The 21,587-nt window shown below is 48.7% G+C and overlaps 1 protein-coding gene across 2 annotated transcripts in view; it reads left to right on the top strand.

Moving 5' to 3' along the window:
- FRMD1 (FERM domain containing 1) overlaps positions 1-12,376 on the top strand; it is a 42,480-nt gene extending 30,104 nt beyond the window's left edge. Inside the window, exons 7-14 of one of the 2 annotated variants that reach the window (XM_040599260.1) lie at positions 2,023-2,178; positions 4,449-4,514; positions 4,725-4,793; positions 4,984-5,158; positions 6,913-7,248; positions 7,386-7,514; positions 8,231-8,310; positions 9,517-12,376. In XM_040599260.1, the coding sequence (XP_040455194.1) occupies positions 2,023-2,178; positions 4,449-4,514; positions 4,725-4,793; positions 4,984-5,158; positions 6,913-7,248; positions 7,386-7,514; positions 8,231-8,310; positions 9,517-9,804 (1,299 nt within the window). In that variant the 3' untranslated portion in view covers positions 9,805-12,376. The remainder of the gene's footprint in view (positions 1-2,022; positions 2,179-4,448; positions 4,515-4,724; positions 4,794-4,983; positions 5,159-6,912; positions 7,249-7,385; positions 7,515-8,230; positions 8,311-9,516) is intronic. The other variant, XM_040599261.1, reaches the window with a different exon arrangement.
- The last annotated feature ends 9,211 nt before the right edge of the window (positions 12,377-21,587 follow it).

The raw sequence follows: 21,587 nt of genomic DNA on the forward strand, positions 1-21,587 counted from the left end.
TTTGTCATTAATCTGTGGGTTAACTGCAGTAAGAGAAGAGGGAAGGGCCTGGAAATGGATTTGCGTGTTTGTTTATAAGCATGTGCACATGGGCTTGTGCCCTTCAAGTCTTACAAACAGCTTAGAAAGCCAAGAGTTGGTTTAGTTGTCAAATGAAGGCAGATCAGCTAAGACTCTGTCAGAGCTGGTTACCTGCAGAGAGTACTCCTCTTGTGGTAAAATGGCAAGAAAACTGTTGATAAACACACTAGAGTCCATAAAAACAGAAAGGGAAGATAGCTTTGCTACAGACACATCACTGTAATGTCTGATGTCTGCTGGAGGGACCTGGACGGACCCTCCTCTGCAAACTGATTTAATTTTGGAGCCCCCTTTTCCTCTGACATTGGGTTTTAGCCCAGATCATGTCTTGGGGTACCTGTCAAAAAACCCAGATGCCTCTGGTAGTTGGTCACTTGTCTCTGGGTGAGTTGTCTCCCCTGAAAGGTGGCTCTGTCCCTTGCTTTGGGGAGAAGGTTCAGAGCAGTGACAAGGGTTGCACCGGGGAGGCAAGGCTGGTAGTCTCCTTTATGTATGAGTCCCAGCCTGCCTGCCTTGCTGTGCAGAAATGCACCTTTCTCCCAGGCAACAGGCCTTCATCCCATGCTATTCCTTGTTACGGGGCACCTGGCAGGAGGTGGCTAACGAAGGGCTGGAAAAGGTGGGTCTCACGCTGCTCTTTCTGGGTCGGTTAAAAGTCTTATCGGTTACAATTGCTCATCTGGCAAACATTGCAAAGGCCAAGGCAAAGCCTGGCTCACCTGTGCTGAGCCGCAACCCCAAGCAAGTATGTGGGTGATTTATTACATCATTGCAAAGAGCAAAATCTGGCAGGCGTGGGGACGCTTCTCTCCCTGGCCCCAGGCTCCCGCAGGGAGATACTGAGTGATCTCCTCCTCCAACACAATCTCTTCCTCCAACACGTGCTTCAGATCATCTGGCCAAGCGCTGCCCCAAGCCTTGTGCTAGTGAAGAGAGGTGGTGCTGCCCTGGGGTGATAAACCCGGCTTTGAACTGTGGAGCTGGCATGCCTCTTTCTGCTGACTTTGCACAACTGATGGCATCGGTGTTGTCCTCCACCAAGCCCAGCCTTCCTCGTGGGAGGGCAACTAATCTGGCAAGGCACACAGAGGAGGGCAGAGGTGTTACTGAACAGAGTGAACAAGGCACTTAATATAAAATGGAAGTGGGAACTAAGTGGTGATGGGTTCTGGTTGTTCTGAGCCTGGGCACGTTGTTCCTGGCAGGATGTTCTCAGGTACGTGGTGGGATCCAGTTCTAAATGCCCCCAGTGGTGGTGGATTTTGTGAATTCAACCAGCACCCCTCTTAACCATCAATGCCACTTGCAGCCTAGAAGGGCCCAGTTTGGCATGGGAGGCAGCCGCGCTGCCCTGTAAGCTTGTATGGAGAGGGCACATTGGCAAGCACGGGAACTAGGCACGCACAGTGAGGATTTTTCTACTGCTTAGCAAAGCCACGTGCCTGCCAGCACTCCCAACAGATAAAAAAAAAATACCTTGAGATAGTGTTATCTACCCCTTTGAGGATGGAAATGCTAAATAAGCCTAATGTGTAGTTTCTGGTCTTGAAAGGACCACCTAGCATTTCTGCAGTGTTTGGAGATGTTTCTGTTGATTGTGTTGGCGTGAGGAACACTATTTGTTATCTGCCCGTAAGCGTTTATGGATGCCAAGAGTTAGGAAAACTAATTCCAGTGCTTAAAAGTGAAAAGAGCTGACGCGACCTTTGTAGTCTTGGTCTGTTATGATTTTGCCATCTAGGATCTGTTTAGAGATATCAGTATCATCTGGGCTGCTTTAAATGCTTATCCTCTAGGGAGGTGGAGGTGAACGAGGGCTAACATCTCGAGGGACCATATGAACCTGCACCGCCTCCAGTTTCTGCTTTGCTGTTGATCACAGCTGCCTCCTGTGGGGATTGCTGAAGAGTTGCTGACCTGTTTGTTTTTCTTGTGGTTTAGATAATTGCAAAGAGAGGGAGCGACTATATCTTGAAACATGCCCCAGAGATGCACCGAGAACAGCAAGGGCTGAGCGCTAAAGAAGCAGTGCTGAAGTTCATTAAGGAGTCCTGCCTGCTGGAAGATGTGCCCGTCCACTTCTACAGGCTGCAGAAGGTTAAACAAAGAGCCGCTTATTTTGAACTTCTCTCCCATCGTTAATTGGGTGCACCATTGCATTTTTCGCTTTCTGTGTATTTAAGGGATGGTTGGCTCTGATTCAGAGAGGCCAAACAAGTCTAAAATGTTCAGCCAATGAGGCCTGTCCCCCACAAACAAATCTGTTGCCAGTGTACAGGTATAGTATATACTGGAATCTAGTTTTGTACCTCAGCCAAGAAACTGGCCGCAGGAATGGCAAAACTTAATTTTTGTCCCTGCCTGTCAGCAGACTTGCACCAGGGAAATCACTGAGAAGTCTTGTTTTTTGTTGTTGCAGTCCATTGAAATGGTGACAAGAGGTCAGCCAGCTTTCACACAAATGCCATGTGATAGCTGAAGGTGACACCGAATCATTTCGGCTTTCTCATACCACTCCAACCCTGTCGGTGACTGGTATTTTTTCAGCTGTATGTCAGTTTTTGGATTCCTGGATTGTTGCTTGTCCCTGAGTTTTAAACTACTTACCCAAGCCCGCTTAAACAGAGTGTGCTTCATTTTCACATGCTAAGAGAGTTTAGGTCTAGAAACAGAACTAAAGAGCAGTTTTATTTTCCACTTGGACGAGCGAAACCTGCTTGTGTAATTGGGAATGGCTTAGACCTTTTTTCAAAATGGTGTTACTCCGCTTTCAGACTTGTAATTAAATTTGTGGGTTGGTTGTGTTCAGTGAGAATTGTGTCTGGGAGGTGTCTGTGCCCTTTGACCAGATCTACCAGCTCTAGTTGCTGGAGAAACATGCATTTTCTGGAGGAAAGAAGTTCCAGTTTGGTCTGTAGTCCAGGTTTAGTTTCAGTTCCTTGCAAACCATCGGTGCTGCGCCTACCTCTCCTCTGTCCTCTCCGTTTTGATTCTGGTGCTGTTAACGACGCAGTCATAAGAGGGCTGATTACACTTGAATGCCATAAGAAGTCCAGCTGACAGGACGTGATACAATTTATATCTGAAAGTACCAAGGCTGTGAAATTGGTTGCTTTTAATATCCAAATTCCTGTCTGACTTGAACTTGTATTTTATGCATTGCTGACTCCTTCGTGTGTCGTTTGATCCACAATGTGCTGCTCTTCCTGCTATGTGACACAGTTACCTCGCCTTGTGATGAGATGTCCTCCTCCTAGGTGATACCTGGGTCTCAGTCAAGCACACAGATGCCAGGTGAAGGTGTTGGTACGCTGGCTGCCCTGAGATTTCAAAAGCAGTCACTTTTGTCTTACACCCTCCTCATGGCTGCTACTGAGTTTGGGAACTCCAAAAGAAAACAAAGTACTGAGCTCTGTATTTCTCCTCCGGACCAATACTGATTTACAAAGCTCTTTGCCCTTAGGAGGCAGAAAGCATTTCTTATTGACTTTAAACTAGAGACATGGATGGTACCGGGATAAAGGGTGAGGTAATGCGATGGCATAAGACTTGCATCTTGACAAGCCAGATAAGGAGAGAAAGTTTTGATGTAAAGTTTGAGCTTTGTGAGCCCATAAATTTTTACCACCGAATTTTCTTCCTCCTGCTCCTCCTAGCAAGAGAAGTATGTATTCCCTTCCTTAACTCTGCCGTGCCAGGAGAGACTGAAAGAACTAGAGTTTTAGTTTATATTTTTTGGTCTTCAAGCAAAAGAATCTCATTAGAGACAAGAGTATGTCGTACCAAGATACAGCATGAGGAAAAACAAGGCAGTATTCCAACCCAGCCATAAAGATTTTAAACCACCTGCTCCCAACACTGAGATCAAAAGGTTAGAAGGAAGGTCCCTGTACCTCTGGGTATTGATTAGCTCCCTCCTGGCCAAGGGGCACCTAAGGTCCACCAGGTCCCTGGATGAAAACCGCAGGACAAGGAGAAGGGGACAAGCATCCCTTCTGGTTTGGGGTCACTGTAACCTGGAGAGCAAGAGTGGGGCATGTTCATGGAGACACTAGAGACAGTGTGTGGCAGTATGAGAGCGGTAACTGTCCATGCCCTCAGACCACTAAAGCTACAGGATTCCCTGTCCAGGGCAGCTGGGGCATTTGCTGGTGAACTGTTCGAGATACCCAGTACGAGGGGATTTTAGGTGTAGATATTTCAGGGGTCAGCAAGGCAAGGTGCACTTTACAAACACAATAAAAACTGAATGAGCTGATGGCATCTGCGTGATGGGGAGTCCTGCTACCTCTCCTGCAGTAGGTGCCAGAACAAGAGCGTGGTCTTTGTAGATTAACCTTTGACTCCAGGCTCTTCTGTTCTTTTAGGATAAGAAGGAGGATCGCCCGACTGTTATCCTGGGCCTGACCCTGAGAGGAATGCACATCTATCAGGTAACAGACTGCCGTGAAAGCTTTCTGGTGTAGCATTAACTCAGCCCAGCTCCCCTGTCCTCCCCCTGCACTTCGGCTCCTCTGCCTCCCCTGCAAGCGCCAGGCTCTGCATATCTCAAATTCTTGGTTGTTTGCAAATTCTTTGCACATCGATGACTCCACCCTGTACCTGCCAGTCCCTGTGTCACTCTTGAGTTTGATGTGTTACAGGAGGTGAATCACGTTCGCCAGCTCCTCTACGACTTTCCCTGGTCGCACATTGGGAAGCTGGCATTTCTGGTGAGTATGATGGAACGGAGGCCATCTGGCAGCGGGCTGTCATCCTGGGGCCTGGCAAAGCTGTTGGCCTGCCTGTGCTGCCGTGTCAAGTCCTGTCACTCACACGCTTAAGACTGCAGCTATCTCTGGTAGCTGTGTTGCTTGAAGCATGCTCTTGCTCATTTTACTGGCATCTCTCCTCTTTATGCAGGGGAAAAAATTTGAGATCCAGCCAGACGGTTTACCCTCTGCACGGAAACTGGTTTACTATACGGGTTGCCCCTTCAGGTCACGGCACTTGCTGCAGCTCCTCAGTAACAGCCACCGGCTCTTCCTGAATATTCAGCCGGTGTTGAAGCAAATCCGAAAACTGGAGGAGGCTGAAGGTATGTGATGGAAGAACAGGTGACTTCAGTAAGGGGAAGAGTACAGCATGGTAGGCTCTGCTGCTGTTCCGCAGTGGCTGCTCTCCATTGAATTGATGGTGTTTCTGCCTTATCAGGAAGCTGATAAGGTGAGAGAAATAGAGGTGCTAGATGTATTTCAAGTCCATTACTAGGAAGTGTTTATGCCTCCCACATTGCTAGACTGTGATCAGAAAGTGTGTGTGCGTGAGCAGTAGAGGGGGAATATCTGCCTTTAAGAGGAGATCTTCCCTCTCTGTGCTCCCAGTTCTCCATGTTTGACACACGCTTCTAAGTGGAAACAATTCTGAATAAAAAGCTTTCCTTTGGGATAAGATCATCTTGTGTTCAGGCAGCAGTATGGGTTGTGAGCCTGTGTCTTAATTTTTCAGTACCCTTTGCTAAACATTGCACACAATTTCGTCTACAGTGTCCAACAATTAAGAGCTAGGAGTTGCAGGTGCCAGAAACAGGCTGAGAGCTATCAAGACTCCCAGAATCTGTCTTTTATAGTGGGGTCTCCCCTCTAGGAACAGTGATTTGAACTCTGACAGTCCCTGGTATGCTTCCAGACAAACTTTAGTCATTTCATCACCTCTCAGCTTGCCCCTTTCCATTTTCCAACTCTGCAAGCTGGGTCTCCTACAACTTCTCAGCCTACTTCTCCCCAGTGACTGTTTTTAATGCATTGGTGGTCTTCCAGAGGATTGTGTCCCTTTCCATCTAGCCTTCTCCTGAATGCTTTTCCCACCTATCTTTTTCCTGACTGTTGTTCCCTGTGTTCTCCGTCCACACTTTTTCTGTCTGAGGTTTGTGAGCCTTGTATCGTTACCTTCAATGTTGGTGGAAGTCAGCCAGCAGTAGCTGGTCCTCTTGTCTGAGGGCATAGGCTGACTCCTCCCAGGCAGAAGTCGGGAAAAACTTGTTTCTGGTTATTGCCTATCTCATCTAACTCTTGAGGAGCTGATATCAGTCTCTGAAGTGGTGACTGCTGGTTGCGTGGAGTCGGTGTACAGGGCAAAGCAGCCCTTGGTTGGTTGGTTATTTCTGTCTTTGCCTTCAGCGGGTTTATTGTAGTGGCCTTGAGCGGTGTGAGTGTGACCAGTGGCAGGTGCCGCTCACCTGATGAAAGCCTCACTAATCAAGTGCGCGTGGGCAAAAGGCCTTCGGTTGTTTTGTGTCTGCTAGTGTCTCATGGATTTCTTGACTACCCTCAGTACATCTCTCTTTAGGTAATAAATTCAAGCCATGGAAGAAATAATTAATACATCATTAATAAATGCCAACCATGGGGATCCTGTTCTTAGCTGTCTCCACACATTGATGACTATTTCAAGAAACAGTCAATGTACTCTGCTTTTTAAAGGCTGAACACTTAGGTTAGCTAAATAATACCCCCCCACACCCCCCCACACCCCTGCTTTTTGTTTTTTGGCATTTCATTCTGGAAGCTACTGTTTTCTGTATCATAACTGCCTCTACCTGTCTGTTCTAATTCAAGGAATGCTGGGTTTACTGCAAGTATGACTGACTAATTCTTTTACAACTAGTGGAGCATCCCAGTATCTGTTGAGCAAACAAAATATAAAAATGTCCCTGTATTTTTTTTAGTAGCTGCAGCAGCTGTTTCTTAATTGATGGGTTGTGCCAGTCCCAGAGCTTACTGATTATTTTTGCTACCCTTCCTTTGGTCTGGGTTACAGTTCTCACTGGTTTCTCTCTTCTTTCTTCCTCAGAGAAGAAGCGCTACCGGGAGTCCTATATCAGTGATACGCTGGACATGGACCTGGACCCGTGCGATAAGAACTCGCGTGGCAGTGGGAGCAGTGGGGGCAGCCGGAGGGATAATCGCCTCTCACGCCAGTCCACAGGGAGCCATGGCAGCTCTCACACGTCGGGCATTGAGGCTGACTCCAGGCACCGGGTGTCGGTGGAAATGTCCGTGGATGAGCCCTTCAGCATTGACCGGGTGCATCGGAAAGAGAAATCCTGCAGCTCAACCATCAGCTACGGTAGCTCTGGCATTGACAGTGGCAGCAAAGGGCGAGCTGAAGATGACTCTCAGGATGATGGTAAAGAATTTGGAGATGTGGGGCAACTTCTAAGACCACTCGTGTCTTCTCCTGCAGGAGAATGGGGAGTAAGAGAATGTGAAGCAGCTTGGAGAAGTGTAATACTAACCCTTCTCCTGCCACTCTCTTCCTCCTAGAGCTTGAGCTGGCAGTAGATGAGCCAGAGGAGGTGCCTGTAGATGAGCCTTTAGAGGGAGACCAGTTAGAGGAGGCCACTGTGGGAGAATCTATTGAATCTCTTCCTCTAGATGCTGCTAGCTGCCAAGGTGAGATGGCTTTCTGCTACTGCTCAGTGCTTTTCTTTAGGCTCTAGCCACAGGCATAAGCTGAGGGATCTAAGAAAGCTCTGTCGTCTTCCAGTCTACTGCCAGTGCTACTTACTGCCCTGCTGCAACAGGATTTAAGTCAGCTCATCTAGAGGTTGAAGGCCAGCACCCTATATTGTACAGTGCTGCTCTCCTCTGTGCTCCTCAAGGTCTCCCTTCTCCAAATTTGCCAAGTTTATTATCAGTTAATGACAAAAAGATAACTGAGGTAAACCTTCTTATGGTGAAGGAATTTGCTTTAAAATCTTGTATACCACAAAACAGCTGAACAGTTCAACCACAGAGTAACGAGCTAGTTGCAGGGATTGACAAGGTAAAGTTTTGTGGCTCGCAATACAGGGAATGCTAGACAACGGGGATCGTGGGGGAGCTGCCTGGCCGTAAGACATACGGCCTTTATAGCAAAGCAAGATAGGTGAATGTGGGACAGGTAGGTGAGAAGCTGGTTTTTTGGGAGTTTTTAAACATAGGTCCTTAAGGGCAAGAAGGAGTACTTGTGAGCAAAACTCTCCGGGTGTTGAGGGTGCATACTGATGTATATGTATATTTATAGGATAGCACTGCTTGAATGTGGCCTGCAAGAACAACTTGTGTTTTCCACAGCCCACAAAACCTCAAACCTGCTATGTTTTTCACTTCTTCCTTCTCCTTTGCAGCGATAAATCAGGAATCACTGTCTGTGGTGCAAGTCACACTAATAAAAATGAGAGGCCAAAGTGTGGAATCCCTTCACCAGGTAAGTGCTTGGCAGGAGGGCCTCTGTGTGGGCATTGAAACCAGATAACCAGTGTAATACAGACAGCTGTAAATTGGGTGAACTTCATTGGTCTGGATTTGACTGATTCTTTAAATGGTGTAACCAAAACCAGCTGTTGCCCAACGACTCCTATCAGGAATAGGCTGAGAGCAGTGTTTGGGTCCAGAATATTATAGAGAGGTTTAGAGTGATCAGCAGGGAAATCTTGCAAGCCAGCTATTGTCTGTCTTGGGCTTCCAGACTAGAAATGGAAAATAAATAACTTCCAAATTTTCAGTGCAATATACAGCCAAGACCATTCGTGCAGTTTCGACGTGGGTTGCAGACTTGATCATCTTCCTACTCATGGAGCCAGAAGGAGCTCACATCAGAGCAAACCCAGATGTTTGAGCCCTAATTCCTATCATTTGTGTGATTATACTATGTGTGTGCTGAAGTCTTTGTTGTCAGTGTTTTCATCAAACCCCTGAGAAAAGGCAACTATATATGGTAAAATGTCATGTTTTAAGTTGTTCATGGAAAAAGTTAAGATGTCTTTTTAAGGCCAAACAATACTACTTCTCAAAGTATAGCTGTACCCACTGGTGTAGAAATGTTCTGTGGTTTGTTTTTTTTTTTAAAAAAAACAACAACAAAACTAAAAACCAGCCCTCCACCATTTCTTCTGTCTCTGAATCCAAATTAATTTTACCTGCTAAAAGAATTTTAAAAGCTTGTTCATTGTTTTTTCCCTTAATTCCCTGAACTTTGCTGAACAAGGACTTCGATCACTCCTTAGGACTTTCTTTTTTTCTTCTCTTTTGAACTCTTTCACTGAGTTGAAGTAATTGGTGTATTTTTTTTTATGTGTACTTTGTTCATTTGAGGGTGACTCCATGGATCTGCCAAGAAGTGTCAGGGTCATTCAGGTGTCGATACCTGTCAAGTGTTTTGTCCATTGTACTGCACACTGAGGACACAGTGCATAGAGATTAGAATCTGGCTCAACATGGCAGTTCAGTTCACTTGTAGTTTCTTAATGAGTCACAGCTTCTTCATTAAGCCAATATGATACAGAAGACTGGTGGGGCTGTTTTGAAAGAGTGGAAGAACAATTTTGGAAAACTTGTAGCATGCATAGCCAGCATCCTTAGGCTGTGTCTGAGCTCATTGTTTTTATTCCTGTGTGTCTTACTGAACCGTCAGGTCAGATCACCCAAAAGCAGGAGCTGCGCGGACCAGCACAGCCAGAGTTTGGATGACATCCGCCTTTACAAGCACCGGCACCCGCCACTAAGTGCCACATTGTCTTCAGACACGTCCCACAGCTACACATTTGGCTGCAGCCTGGAGGACAAGCTGTCTATCTATGGTTGCGTTTATTCCACAGCAGACTGCAAAACCAAGTCAGCCCTTTATGGGAAGCGATCCATGAACTGCCTCTCCCTGGATCTTCTGGGAGAGGACCAGCTCCCAGAGGAGTTTGTGGTGTAATGAGATTGGAGCTCTTCCATACCAGGAAAGAGCTCATCATGGAAATATATACCTCATTAACACATGTGATGTCACTCTGGTTTTGCAGGAGATTGTGAGCAGCTTTGTTATTCAGCTCCATAATCAGTAAGTGGCATCACTTCTGCAGACCTGACTACAGGGCAAATCAAGTGGAGTGTAGCACTTAACATTGGCATTTGAAGCGTCTGTCTGAGCAGAAAATGGAAGTGGCCTGCACCATTAGCAGTGACACAACCGACATAAAAACCAAAAACAGTGGACCAAAACTGATGCTGAGCTAGTAAAGCAAACACTGTGTCTAAATGGATTTATCAGAAAGAAACTGAAAGTCTGTGTCAGTTATCTTTCTGCCTTTCTCTTGTGGTCCCTTTCTGTTAATGCTAGTGTACGGGTAGCTTGGTTGTCCTGAATTCGTGCTGCTGCAACACTGCCAACAGCTGTCAGGCCAGGATATACTCTGAGCACATTTGGAAGGCTGTATGTGGAAGTGTCTAGCCTGTTCCTGTTATAATGAACACAAGTTGCCTATTTGCTTTATGGGGAGCAAGACCTGCTCTGCCAGGAGTTTACTTCTCTTTTTTTTTTTTTTTTTTGTCATTTGTTTTTTAAGCATCTAGTCAAATACAATATGCATTTTTTTTCTCCCCTTTTAATGCAACAAATGGAACTGTCTCTCAGCTGTCTACTACTGCCATGATGCGGATTGGTAAATAAATGCTTATGTCCTTGGGGAGATGGGGAAAGGGATAAAACAAATTAGTAAGCTGCCTCTGAGAGTACAACAGACAAGTTGAGAGTGTAAATCGACTGGCTCTTGAAGACAGGAGTGTGACTGGAGAATTTGTCCAGGCATGATCACCCTTTACTGAATTGTACTTTTATGTTGTTGTTGGTTTTTTTTTTAATATATCTGTTCCTTAGAAATTTTTCCTCTGCTTAGGGTGCAAGTATGGACTGGAGAAAGTTGCTTTGGAAGGACACACAGAGTGACTGTGTCCTGCTTAGTCATGGATAGGTCATGCAAATGGGAGTGTGTAGTGCTGCAGGGTTCATAGTGGTGGAAGTGTAGGATGTTTGTGTGCCAAGGGGTACTCACTCATTTGGTGATTCTGAGTGGTGGACCTTGCTGTGCTGGCTCTCACTAGGAAAAATAATAACAACTATGCTGTTTGATTCAAGCATTTGGTTTGGAAAACATCCTGCTACCTTGTTACATGCAAATAAATGTATGTTTGTTTGATTTCCTTCCCTGTCTTCCCCCACTACCTCCTCCCCTCGTCAATTCCCAGCATTTGGGAAGCTTGTACTTAAAGGCATGTGTAACCTTGCGCCCAGCTTTTGACAACCTTGCAGGTAGACAGTAATAACTTTTTGGAAAACTCTAGAAGCAGGTTGATGCTATTCTGCTGGTTGAGGACGTGCGTGTTGTGCAGTGCTGATCACTCAAAAGCTGAAGATAGCTGAGTTCAGGAAAGGAAGCAAGCCAGGCCACGATGAGAATGGTTTGAGCTGCTGCTTTGATGGTGGGCTTTGTGGGCTTAGTAGTTGTCTGGTAAATTGGCTTCCTGTAAATTGTTAAAATAGCACATCTATGAAGTCTGTCATCTCGTTATTTCTATGCAAGTGAATGTGGTGTAGGCAGAGCATGCAGGTGCATCTGCATTTACTGAAGTAGCATCAGCAGCTGTACATCCTCCGAGATGAATCCAGCACCAAACCCTGGCTATGATGTTTGAGGAATGAATAATGGGCACAAGCTCACTGCAGCCGCAGCTTAATTGACTGTGCCCTCTTCGATCACACTGTTCTTTGTTTTTGTGATGAAAGATGAGGAGCTGTGTATTCACCATAGCCTCTTTCCATGTCTTCCAAGCAAAGCCCAAATGCCTTTACAGAGTACTTGAGGTATGTTTACTGCATCCAAAATAAACTCTCCTAAATAGATCTAAATGAATAAAGGACATCTGGCTGCTCGTGAACAGTCCAGTCAAGCATCCCACTATCAGGTTGCTCCCCGTTACCTGGGGCCCGTTTGGCTGTAAGCTGTGGGAGAGAGGCATGGCCAGGATCCAGGGGACCAGTTGCTGTGCTGCAGGGAGCAGCCTTGTTCTTGCAGCCATCACGGAGCTGGAGAGATGGCTTGTATTGCATGTCTGTATGTCTGTCCATGGAAAAGGGGGGGAGGGGAGGGGTCTGGAGCAACAGCCCTGCTAAACTGTTGCTTTCCCACCCATGCAGATGTACGGTTACTTGTGGTTCTGGCAATGGTTTTTAGTAGGGGAAAAAAACCTCAAAATTCAGTGCGTATAGTTGCAGTAAGTGTCATAAACATGTTTGCACCAAATGCTGACATCTATGTGCACTTGTCCCAGACAATCACATTCGTAACCTGCTTTGGCCTAATCCACCTTACTGGATGAAGTATTTATTGACACTGACACAAAGCAGTTTGGAGTTTTCTTTTTGCAGTTACTGAACATTTGATAGACTTGGTGAAATGCTGTAATCTTCCTGTTGCTGGTTACAAAATACACCAATGCCTGAAAACAGTGTAATTGGCTCTTGTGTGAGCATTGGCTGCCTTGTATGTACTTGGGGGGTTCTTGTATATATTCATGGCTGGCAGGGAAGGCAAACTCTGCAAGTCTGAGTGTCTTTTCTCAGTGGTCTGCGCAGCTCCCTCCAGTACTATGTTACATATCCATATGAAGGGGAGACCGGACACTTTCGTGTATAGACTAAGAATGAATTAATATCTTACAAGCACTGTGAATATCTATCATGCAAGTTTTTGTATTCATATGGGGGAAAAAAAAGCCTGTTCCTGCTAGCAATAGACTTATTTTTTTTGTTTGTCTTTGGCTTTAGAAGGTCTTATTATTTTTGGGTTTAATTAGTTTGGTAGAGGGTTATGTAAGCATTTAACAGTTGATGTTAGAAACTAGCTGCCAATATTTGTACATATTTGTAAAATACTCATGGTGTAATCACTATTTTAATGGTAAAAGTTTCTCCTTTCCATGAAAGGAATTTCATGTTTAAAATAAAATATAAATAATTATATGTACACTTGCAATAAAGTATGGATAGAAAAAGGTAGTCGTATATCATTATAATTGTGGTTTATTTCCTCCAAGAGGTGCATGTCAGTGACATCTTCCATTTGAGATAGGTAGGCTGTAGAAATGAATTTGCTGCCAGACTGTAATCCGTGTGAGCTCGGGTTGTGATGGCAAACCCAGAGGCACTGTAGTCACTGGAACAACTCCTTTTCCTCCTGGCTGCTCTCAGTAGCACGATGCCAAAGGGGCCTCTGTCAGGTATTGAGGACCCAGTCGCTCAGGTTAGAGTCAGTGGGAACACTAACGGGAGCTGAATCTAACTGAAGAGATGACTTAAGCTGCTCATGGCGTTCAGTCAAGAAAACTGAGCGTGTGAACTTCTGAGGATGTAGAGAGATCTTGTCAGCATCCTCCCAGGGGCTGCACCCAAGGACAGGCACACCAGCCCGTGTGAGGTGAAGTGCCACTGGCGATTGTTCTGCCGTAAGCCACCTAGCCTGCTGGCCTGGGGTCTGGCATGGATAAAGGAAAGTTTTGCTTTTCTTGGGACACAGATGTGTGGAGGAGTGCCATGGTGTAACTGCACATCTCTTCTTCAAGAAGTTTGCCGGTGGGTTCCCTTGTAAGTGTTTGGGTGTGTGTTTCTTTTCTCTGGATATGTTATGGGCCACTAAAGCTAGCATTAAAAAAAATAGTAATTTTTTATTGTACTTTGATAGTGTTGCCCTTATTCTTATGACTTCTCTTCTTGTACTTCATCTTTCTGTCCAGCACCTGCTGTGATTCCAGTATATATATTTTGAAGGACTTCAGAGACTCATCCAGCTTTGGTTTGGGGATACTGGAAGGAGGTGGTGCTTTCTGTGAGGTAGAATTACATAGGCAAATACTAAGTCCCCTAAATGTGAAGGCCTTTGAGGCTTCTCTTTTTCTGCTTGTCAAGTAATAGCACCTCCTTGCCTGCTAGGGTGGACTGCTGCTGACCAGAATATATAGGATGAGTCTGTCTCTGAAGATGGGACTTCTCATGGTACCAGCAGATCCTGCGTGGGTTCAGTGGAGTGGCGCGGCGTGGGACGGGGGAAATGTCACAGCGCTGGCCCGGCGCTGAGGCAGGGTAAGGCCTGAGCTGTGCTAAACCGAGGGGTCAGCCCCGCGGTACGTGTGCTGAAGTGAGAGCAGCTCCCCCCCGGCGTTCTGGGCGGCCAGGCTGGAGGCGCTGGAGGCCGCTGTGTTTCGGGAGCCTGCAGCGGGTGGGGAGTCCCACGGCGGCGGGCGCGCTCCCGGCTGCAGCTCCTCGCCTGCCAGCAGCTTCCCCCGCTGGGTACCGGCTCCGGGTCGGTCTGGCCACGCTTGTCTTGGACCTTCCTCATCCCGACCCGTGCCCTGTGCCGCGGCCCGGCCCGGGAGCCCCCGAGCAGGCCTCTGCCGCGTGTCTCCCCTGCGGCCCCCCGCTGGGGCGGCAGGAGGGCGGCGGACGCGTCCCCTCGGGGCCGCTCCCGAGTGCCCGGCGGCCGCGGGCTGAGCTGAGGCACCGCACGGTGCCAGAGCTGGGCACGGCCGGAGGGAGCCTGCCTGCCCGCCTGCCGCCCCGGCAGGCGCCGCTCGCCTCCGCTACATTCCCGACGGGGCCCCGTCCCCGCAGCGGGTGGCGGGGCCGGGCCGTGTGGCGGCAGTGCCGGGCCGGGCCGCGGGGCGGCGCCCGAGGAGCGCCGGGGCTCCGGGCGGAGGGGCCGGGCGCTGCCCGCTCCAGCCGCGGGTGCCGGCGGGACCGAGCGGCCTCACGCCGAGGCGCGGTGGGGGGCGCGTCCCCGGGGGCGGGGGTGGCCGCTCGGGCCGGCCGCGGGGCCTGGGCATGCGGCCTGGAACGGGGGGGGGCCCGGCAGGCCCGCGGGGCCAGACCGCCGCAGCTGCGGGAGCGGGGCCCGCGGACGCCGGGCGCTGCTGAGCCCGCAGCAGAAGGTGCCTGAGGCGGGGGCGGGGGCGGCGGGACGCGGAGGGTACGCTCGGCCCCGCTGGGCACAGAGCCGCTGCTGCTCAGCCTCCGGGGGGGTTGCTCTGGGGGGAAAATGTTGGTGTCGGTCGAAAAAACCCTCTGACAAGCCGGTTTATGGAAGACGAGCCCGTTCGAGGCGACGTACCCCGGGATGGGAAGCGTGAGCGGCGGTAGCTGCGGCTGTGCCCGCCCTGCGCCCGCAGCTCCCCTCAGCGCCGGGCACGGGGCACCGCTGGGGCCGGGCCGGCTGCGGGCGAGCCTGCGGCACCGCTCGGTGAAGCAGCGGCTCTTCCATTGCCGGGCTGGCTCCTCTCGGGGCGAGCGTCCTTTCTGCAGAACCTCTGCAGGCACCGCAGCAGCATCCCTCAGTGTTTCCCCTAGGAAATGCTATTCCCCCCCAGGAAATCGAATGGACTGAGTTTCTAATGGCATCCGTACACCGTTCCCATCGCTTGCTCGCTGCCCGGCCCCACCTCCACACCCCTCGGGCAGCCGGGCGTTGGTGGTGGGCTGCAGCCCGCTTGTGGCTGGGCGCTTCTGAACCCTGAGTTGGGCTCTGCAAGGAGGAGGCTGTAGTCATTAGAGTAAGGTCCAGAGAGTAACCCTTGTGCTGGAAGTCTGTCGTTCTACCGCAGAGATGTAATGAGCAAAAATTGTGTATCTCCTTTATGGTAGAGCTCAGGGGCAGCTGAATATGGGCTATTGAAGAACATAGCTGTGGTATTTTACAATTCTGCTTTGTTTTTATTCCTGCAAATATCAGCCTCACATTTTTACTTTAAATCTTGTAAATACATTTAGACCAATCTTTATTTTTCTTTCTACAATCAGTGCTGTTCTTAATACGCAGTGAGATAATTGGATATGGCACGTGCTAGAAGCCTTAAATCTCAAGCCACCACATGGAAAATACTGCTGACTACTTTAGCGACAGCTGAGCATTTGGTGTAGGAAAAATTAATTTGCATTAGCCACAGAAAGTACCCGACCTCCTTGCTGCAACCAGCTGACAAATAGTCTGAGCTGTTTGACTATTGTGGCAACAGTGACCGATTCCCACAGCCACGTTCCCCGCCCTTGTAGAAAATGAAGCTTTGAACGTGGCTTGCTCTCTAACCGAGGGGTTTTGGACTAGAAGGGCTGCGCGAGGCAGCCCCTCCCTGCTCTTCTGCTGGCTGCTGCCTTCGGGGTCGCCTTTCCCTCCGCACCATCTCAGACCTAGGTGTGTTCAAGAGATCTGTGGCTATTGGGATGGAGATTCCTGAGCAAAACCGCACACTATAGGAAGCCAGGTACTTTTATCTCCTCAATGCATAATTTCAGGGTCTGAGAGGGAGGAAGCTTTTTGCCCTCTTTTGAGGCATCCGTGCTTACCCACCGCTGGAAATAAGGTCTGTGGTGCAGTTTATTGTTGTTCCTGGCGGCAGCATTGAAATCTTTCTTGTCTGGCTTGTGGGCTGCGCTTCTATATTTAGGGCTAAACGGCTCGCTGTGTGTATGAAGGAAGCATGGGAAGCCAGCCTGGCATTTGTCTACAGTGTCCCCTGAAGTGGATCCTGAGCTCTCTGCATTTGACCAGTGGATCCTGAGTTCTCTGCATTTGACCAGTGACACCAGCGATGCCCCCCTCCTCTCCTCTAGCACACATAGCTACTGCTGGGATCTGGGAGCGTTTTCTGCCGATACCATCGGTCTGTGGCTAATGCAAACTTTTCTGCCTATGGTCTTTTAGTCAGACGTGAACAGAGGGCTCCCATAATCCCTCTGTTAAAGTGCTAATGGGTTACAAGATGCATTTTTGGGAACTCCTGTTCTTGAAATGGTCAAGAAGGACATGCTAGTTGCTAGACCGGAGTGCATTAAAGCAAGTGAGGCATCTGGGGGCAGGGAGAAAATATTGCTAGCTTTGACCGCATTTCTTGCAGGTGTTGCAGTGCTCTGGGCTCTCCTTTTAAAGCCCCAGCATCCTGGGTCCCACTTTTGAATAAGGCTTGCAGCTTGTAATAAGAAAAGCAAGTAGCCCTTCCTAGCATACCTGGCTGAAGGGAAAAATTGGCCATAGGAGCGCTCAAAGGGCCCATGCTAGAAGGGCAATAAAGAGATCGCCATCTAGGAGTGTGTTTTTGAGTGTCTGGGTCCCAGCTCACACTTAGGAAATGCCTTGAGGCTGGGGGTGTGGACATGGGGCCTTTCTCTGGAGCCCCTGGCCAGTCCAAGCCCAGCCCCGCTGCCAGCGCTGCGTTCCCCTGGCCACGTCCTGCAGCAGGGCACGAGTGGCAGGGTTTGCTGTGGGAGCAGCTGGTTACAATTTTGCTTGTGTCCACTGCAAATAATAGAGAGGGTACAAACCACTGCTTTCCAGTCTGCTTCAACACAAACCGTTTCGAGATCCAAACCAGAATTACTGCTGTAAAAATATAGGGCTAGCATGCTAAGGGAGCACTCTACAGCTATGGTGCTGATTTTGACCTGTTTTCAGAACAAACAGAGGAGGGTGGGAGCTGTTGGGGGCTGCCTTTCCCAAGGACATTGCTAGAGCATTGGCCGAGCTTTTGGTCAGCCCAGCACCTTTAAGGTTAACAAGCTTTAAAGACTCCCCAAAGCTGCTACCCCAGATCGATACCACCACTCTGACCCTGCTTTGTCCACGCCATCCTGCAGGATCAGAGCTGCCTCCCCAACTCCAGGTATGTGCCCACAAAGCTCCAAGCACAATACTGTTGGTATCCTGAGTGCTTGGGGGAGCTTTACAAAAAGGTGTCCTGGCTGAAGGCAGTTTGGTGCTGCATTGCGTCCCCCAGGGGCACCTCCCCTTCCTTGGGCTGGCTTGGTCTGCTCTGTAGAGGGCCCACCTCGCTGTCCCGTGGTGGTGCACAGCTCACTTCAGGAGAGACGCAGCAGGAGCAGACCTGTGAGCAAGCACGGGTACTCACCTGCAACAAGAGGAGGCGGATGGAGAAATAGGAGTGTGGAGAAGGCGGCTTCTCTGTTGGCCTGAATTTGGCCAGAGGTGACATCTGAACCTATTGCTAAGCTCATACAAGTTCCACAACTGGGCTGGATGCGGTCCCGGTGATGTAAGGAGGCAGTACCTGGGTGCCCACCTTCCCCAGGCGTTGCATTTCCTTGCTGTGTAACTTGACCAGAGAGGGATTTTTATCAGGAGCTGCTGTATCCTCACTAGCAGGAGCCCTCCCAGGACCTGTGCCGTGACCGTGTAGGTGGCTCGCTTCTCTTCCTCTGCCATGTCCCCATGCAACTGCACGTCTTTACATTTGTGTTGTCAGTTCTTCTGCTTTTTGTCTGTATGCCAGGGGAATGAAGTGCATGTCTTTCAGCTGGGATTGCAGAGGTTTTGATGTGTTCTGGATTCATGGGACTGATGTAGAAGGGTTTAATACAAACTTGCTTGTGCTGACAAACTATGGCCCTGTCCCAAAAGTGGCTGTTGGGAGTTCCTTGCAGTCGTCTGCGTCAGTGTATCCACAGTAAGCCCTCTCTACTTGTTCACAAACAAAAGAGCTGATTCTGGTGAATGTGCAGGTACAGCTTCTTGTGTCCAGGCATCACAGTTTCTTCCTGCCTCTTGCTGTTGCAAATGCTGTGCCAAATTTAGCAGATAAACCAGATTCTGGTAAGGAAATGGAAGTCAGGCTCAGGTCTGACTATGGGTGTCTTTTACCTCCATTCGAACTGTCCATTCCCCGCATCACAGCTGCTGGTCTGGTAGCTGGTGCGGGCAGTTTCAGAGTCTTTATAAACAAAGGGAAGAGGAGGAGTAAAGAGTGCAAGGGGTACATGGCCGAGTGTCTTGACTGATCTAAGGGGCTTGCTACCAAGAGATGTTTCTCTGCTCTCATGGCATTAAGTAACCAGCAGTAGCAGAACTGCTGTAACTTCCAGCTGGCCTGTGTCTGTGGTGAATCTACAACAGCTTTCCATAGAGGCATTATAAAGCCTTTATCCTGGATGGAGACTGGGAGGGCAGTGGATGGGGCACATGTCTGTCCATAAGATGGTATCCGTGGGGACTGTCCAGAGGCACGATGCCCTTTATGGCCTCCTGTACTCGCTGGAGAGATAGCCCGGGCAGTGGATCTCACACTGCCTGGTACCTTCCCGACATCCCCTTTGTAGGCCCTCTGGGTTGAGCCCTGTGCCATTGCTGTGAGGTGTCCCTGTTGAGATACTGCAGTATTGAGTTGCCTCTTGTGACCTTTGTCTTGTCTCTGGTGGGAAGTGCTTCTCGCAAGTCGGACACTGTGAAATGACCTGTCAGATCTGGCTGCGTAAGCTTGGTTATGTTATGAAGCACCGAGCATCGGCATGCTAACACTGGCTAGCTGTTCCCCATGGATTCAGCCTGGGTAGCAGACCCAGTGGGAGCAGCATGGGCTCCTCCTCCAGCTCCTTTTGAAGTAGCAGGCGGATGAGCGTGTTCATCTGCTCGTGCTGAGCCACCTTCCCTGGGGAGGGCTTGGGAAATGGGTCGGGAGGAAAGGAGTGTGGACACCAGGATCTCAAATGAAGATGAAACTCATCAGAGCAGGTGTGGGGGAATTGTGTTGGGAATATCAGTGCTGCCTGGCCGAGGCACGTAGGGCTGGGAGTGTTGGAGGCCTGTGGCTAGGGTGTGAAGGACTGCTTGCTAATGCCTCGGCTGCCTTGCAAAATGCTCACATTTCTGTGGTTATGCATTTGGTTGTGCATTTAACCTTAAGCTTGTGTAATTTGAAATGCCACCTCAGAGCATGTAGTGGGCAGAGTCCGTGTGTGTACGGGCTCAGAAAGAGGTGGAGGCTTATGCTGCAAATGTCGAAGGGAGGGAGGAAGTATCATCTTCTGTCTCTTGGATCTTCAAAGCTTCTGGTGTGGCTTCCAAAACTTTTATAGTAGTGGGGTGGGGTTTTTTGATTGTTTTGTTTTTATTTTTGTTCAGAAGAGGGAAGGAACTGATTAGTAAAGTCCAGAGGAAAATGGGAGGGAAAACCACTCCTGGTGCATGCCTTTAAGTGAACTGCTGGGCAGTGACTCATCCCAGCCAGGACAGCAATTTCATGTAACAGAAAATGGGCAAGAGGAGACACGTGCTGGAGGAGATACTTGTGAGTATGAAGCCGTAGGAGCTGAAAGAGAAAGAGCGTGATAATTCAGCTTAATTGTGATTCCCCAGGGAAGTGAGCAGAGGTGCAACTTTTAAGCTCGCAGGTCTGTGGATTAGACGTGCAAATCTCATGTTTCTGGAGTTTAAGAACTGTGGATTCCCCCCCCACATTATTTCCATCGAAGCTGATGCTAAACACTTGGTCCTGGTAGCTGGAGCACTGCAATTCTCTTCTTTTGTTGCTGAATGTAGGCCCTGGTGTTTGAACTGGTAGGACTGACATCTGGATGTGTCTGGTCACTTGACCAGCATTTCAGCAGGTTTTTTGAGGCTGACCTCCCAGTCGTTAGAGACACATCGTGTACTGAACAAACACAAGGTGAATTTGGAGCGTCCTGTCATGTTATTCAAGTATTGAGTTTTGGACTTCTCTTCCAAACGCTTTTTCTGATCAATCTGAAACACTTAGGTATGGGGAAGAGGGATCATCGCTTTTTTTTTTTTTTTTTTTTTTTAATAATCTGAGATCTTTAGTAAAAACACAGGCAGAGGGGAGTGTTGTCATGAAGTAAGGGGGCAGTTAAGATCATCTCTTGAAAATGCTCTGACAGCCTGAGAGCTGAGGAGGATGTGCATAAAGATGCAATACCCGGTGGCTTTGGCACGCTCCGTGCAGCCGTTCCTGCCACTGCCAGCATCACTGGGGAGGCCATGGGTTACACCCGAAACAAATGGCACCTTTGCAGCCACCGACCTCAGTCCCTGGCACAAGCTGAAACCTTTGGAGCGCTGCAGTGCCCCATCTGTTCGCTGCATTCGCCCTCCCTCCCCCAGGGGCATGCTCTGAAAGGCTCACTTCTAAAGGTCACCAGAGAATATCGCTTCTAAAGGTCACCAAAGACTATTCGACACTGCTTTGGGACAGTTATTGTTTGGACGTGTTGCCAACCTTAGTCAAGAGCACAGGCACCTTTCTATTTTATAAAGATGAATTCAAATCAATGAAACCAAATGCAGCTGTCCACTCCTAGCGCATACTTGCATGAATTCAGGAAGGCTCAAATTTTATCTTAAGAGTTTTTTGGTCTCCCTTTATATAAACAAAATAAAAAGGGGCAAATGCATTGCAAGGTAGAACCTGGTTTGATAACAATGGGTGTAAGAAAAGGCAAAAAGAACTGTAGGCACTGTTTCCCCTCACTTCTGCCCTTCAATTAGATCACCCTGTGCCCTCCTTTGTCTGGTATGTGGCTGGCATTTTTTTATCTGGCTAGGGCTATGGTTAATGTCATTGCTCAAATCCAAGTTGGTTTTGGGAAGGGCCGTGGTACCTCTGGCATTCCTGCACTCTGGGCCTGTCTGCTCCTCCGTGAGCTGATGCTACCGCTTATTCCTCTGGTTGGAAGGGGCTTGCAAGCCATCAGCTTGCAACTGCTTGTCCACAGCAGGAGCCAAAAGCCTTTTTCCAATAACCGCTTCGTTCTGCCTGATCCTCATTCTGCAAAGGTTTGGAAAAGTGCTTCATAAAATGGAATCAGCAATTTAATAACAAATTAAACATTTTTGTGAACTTTCCAATGCTTATTATGGTTTTCCTAGC

This window comes from Falco naumanni, chromosome 6 (genome assembly GCF_017639655.2).
Source record: "Falco naumanni isolate bFalNau1 chromosome 6, bFalNau1.pat, whole genome shotgun sequence".
Lineage (NCBI taxonomy): Eukaryota > Metazoa > Chordata > Aves > Falconiformes > Falconidae > Falco > Falco naumanni.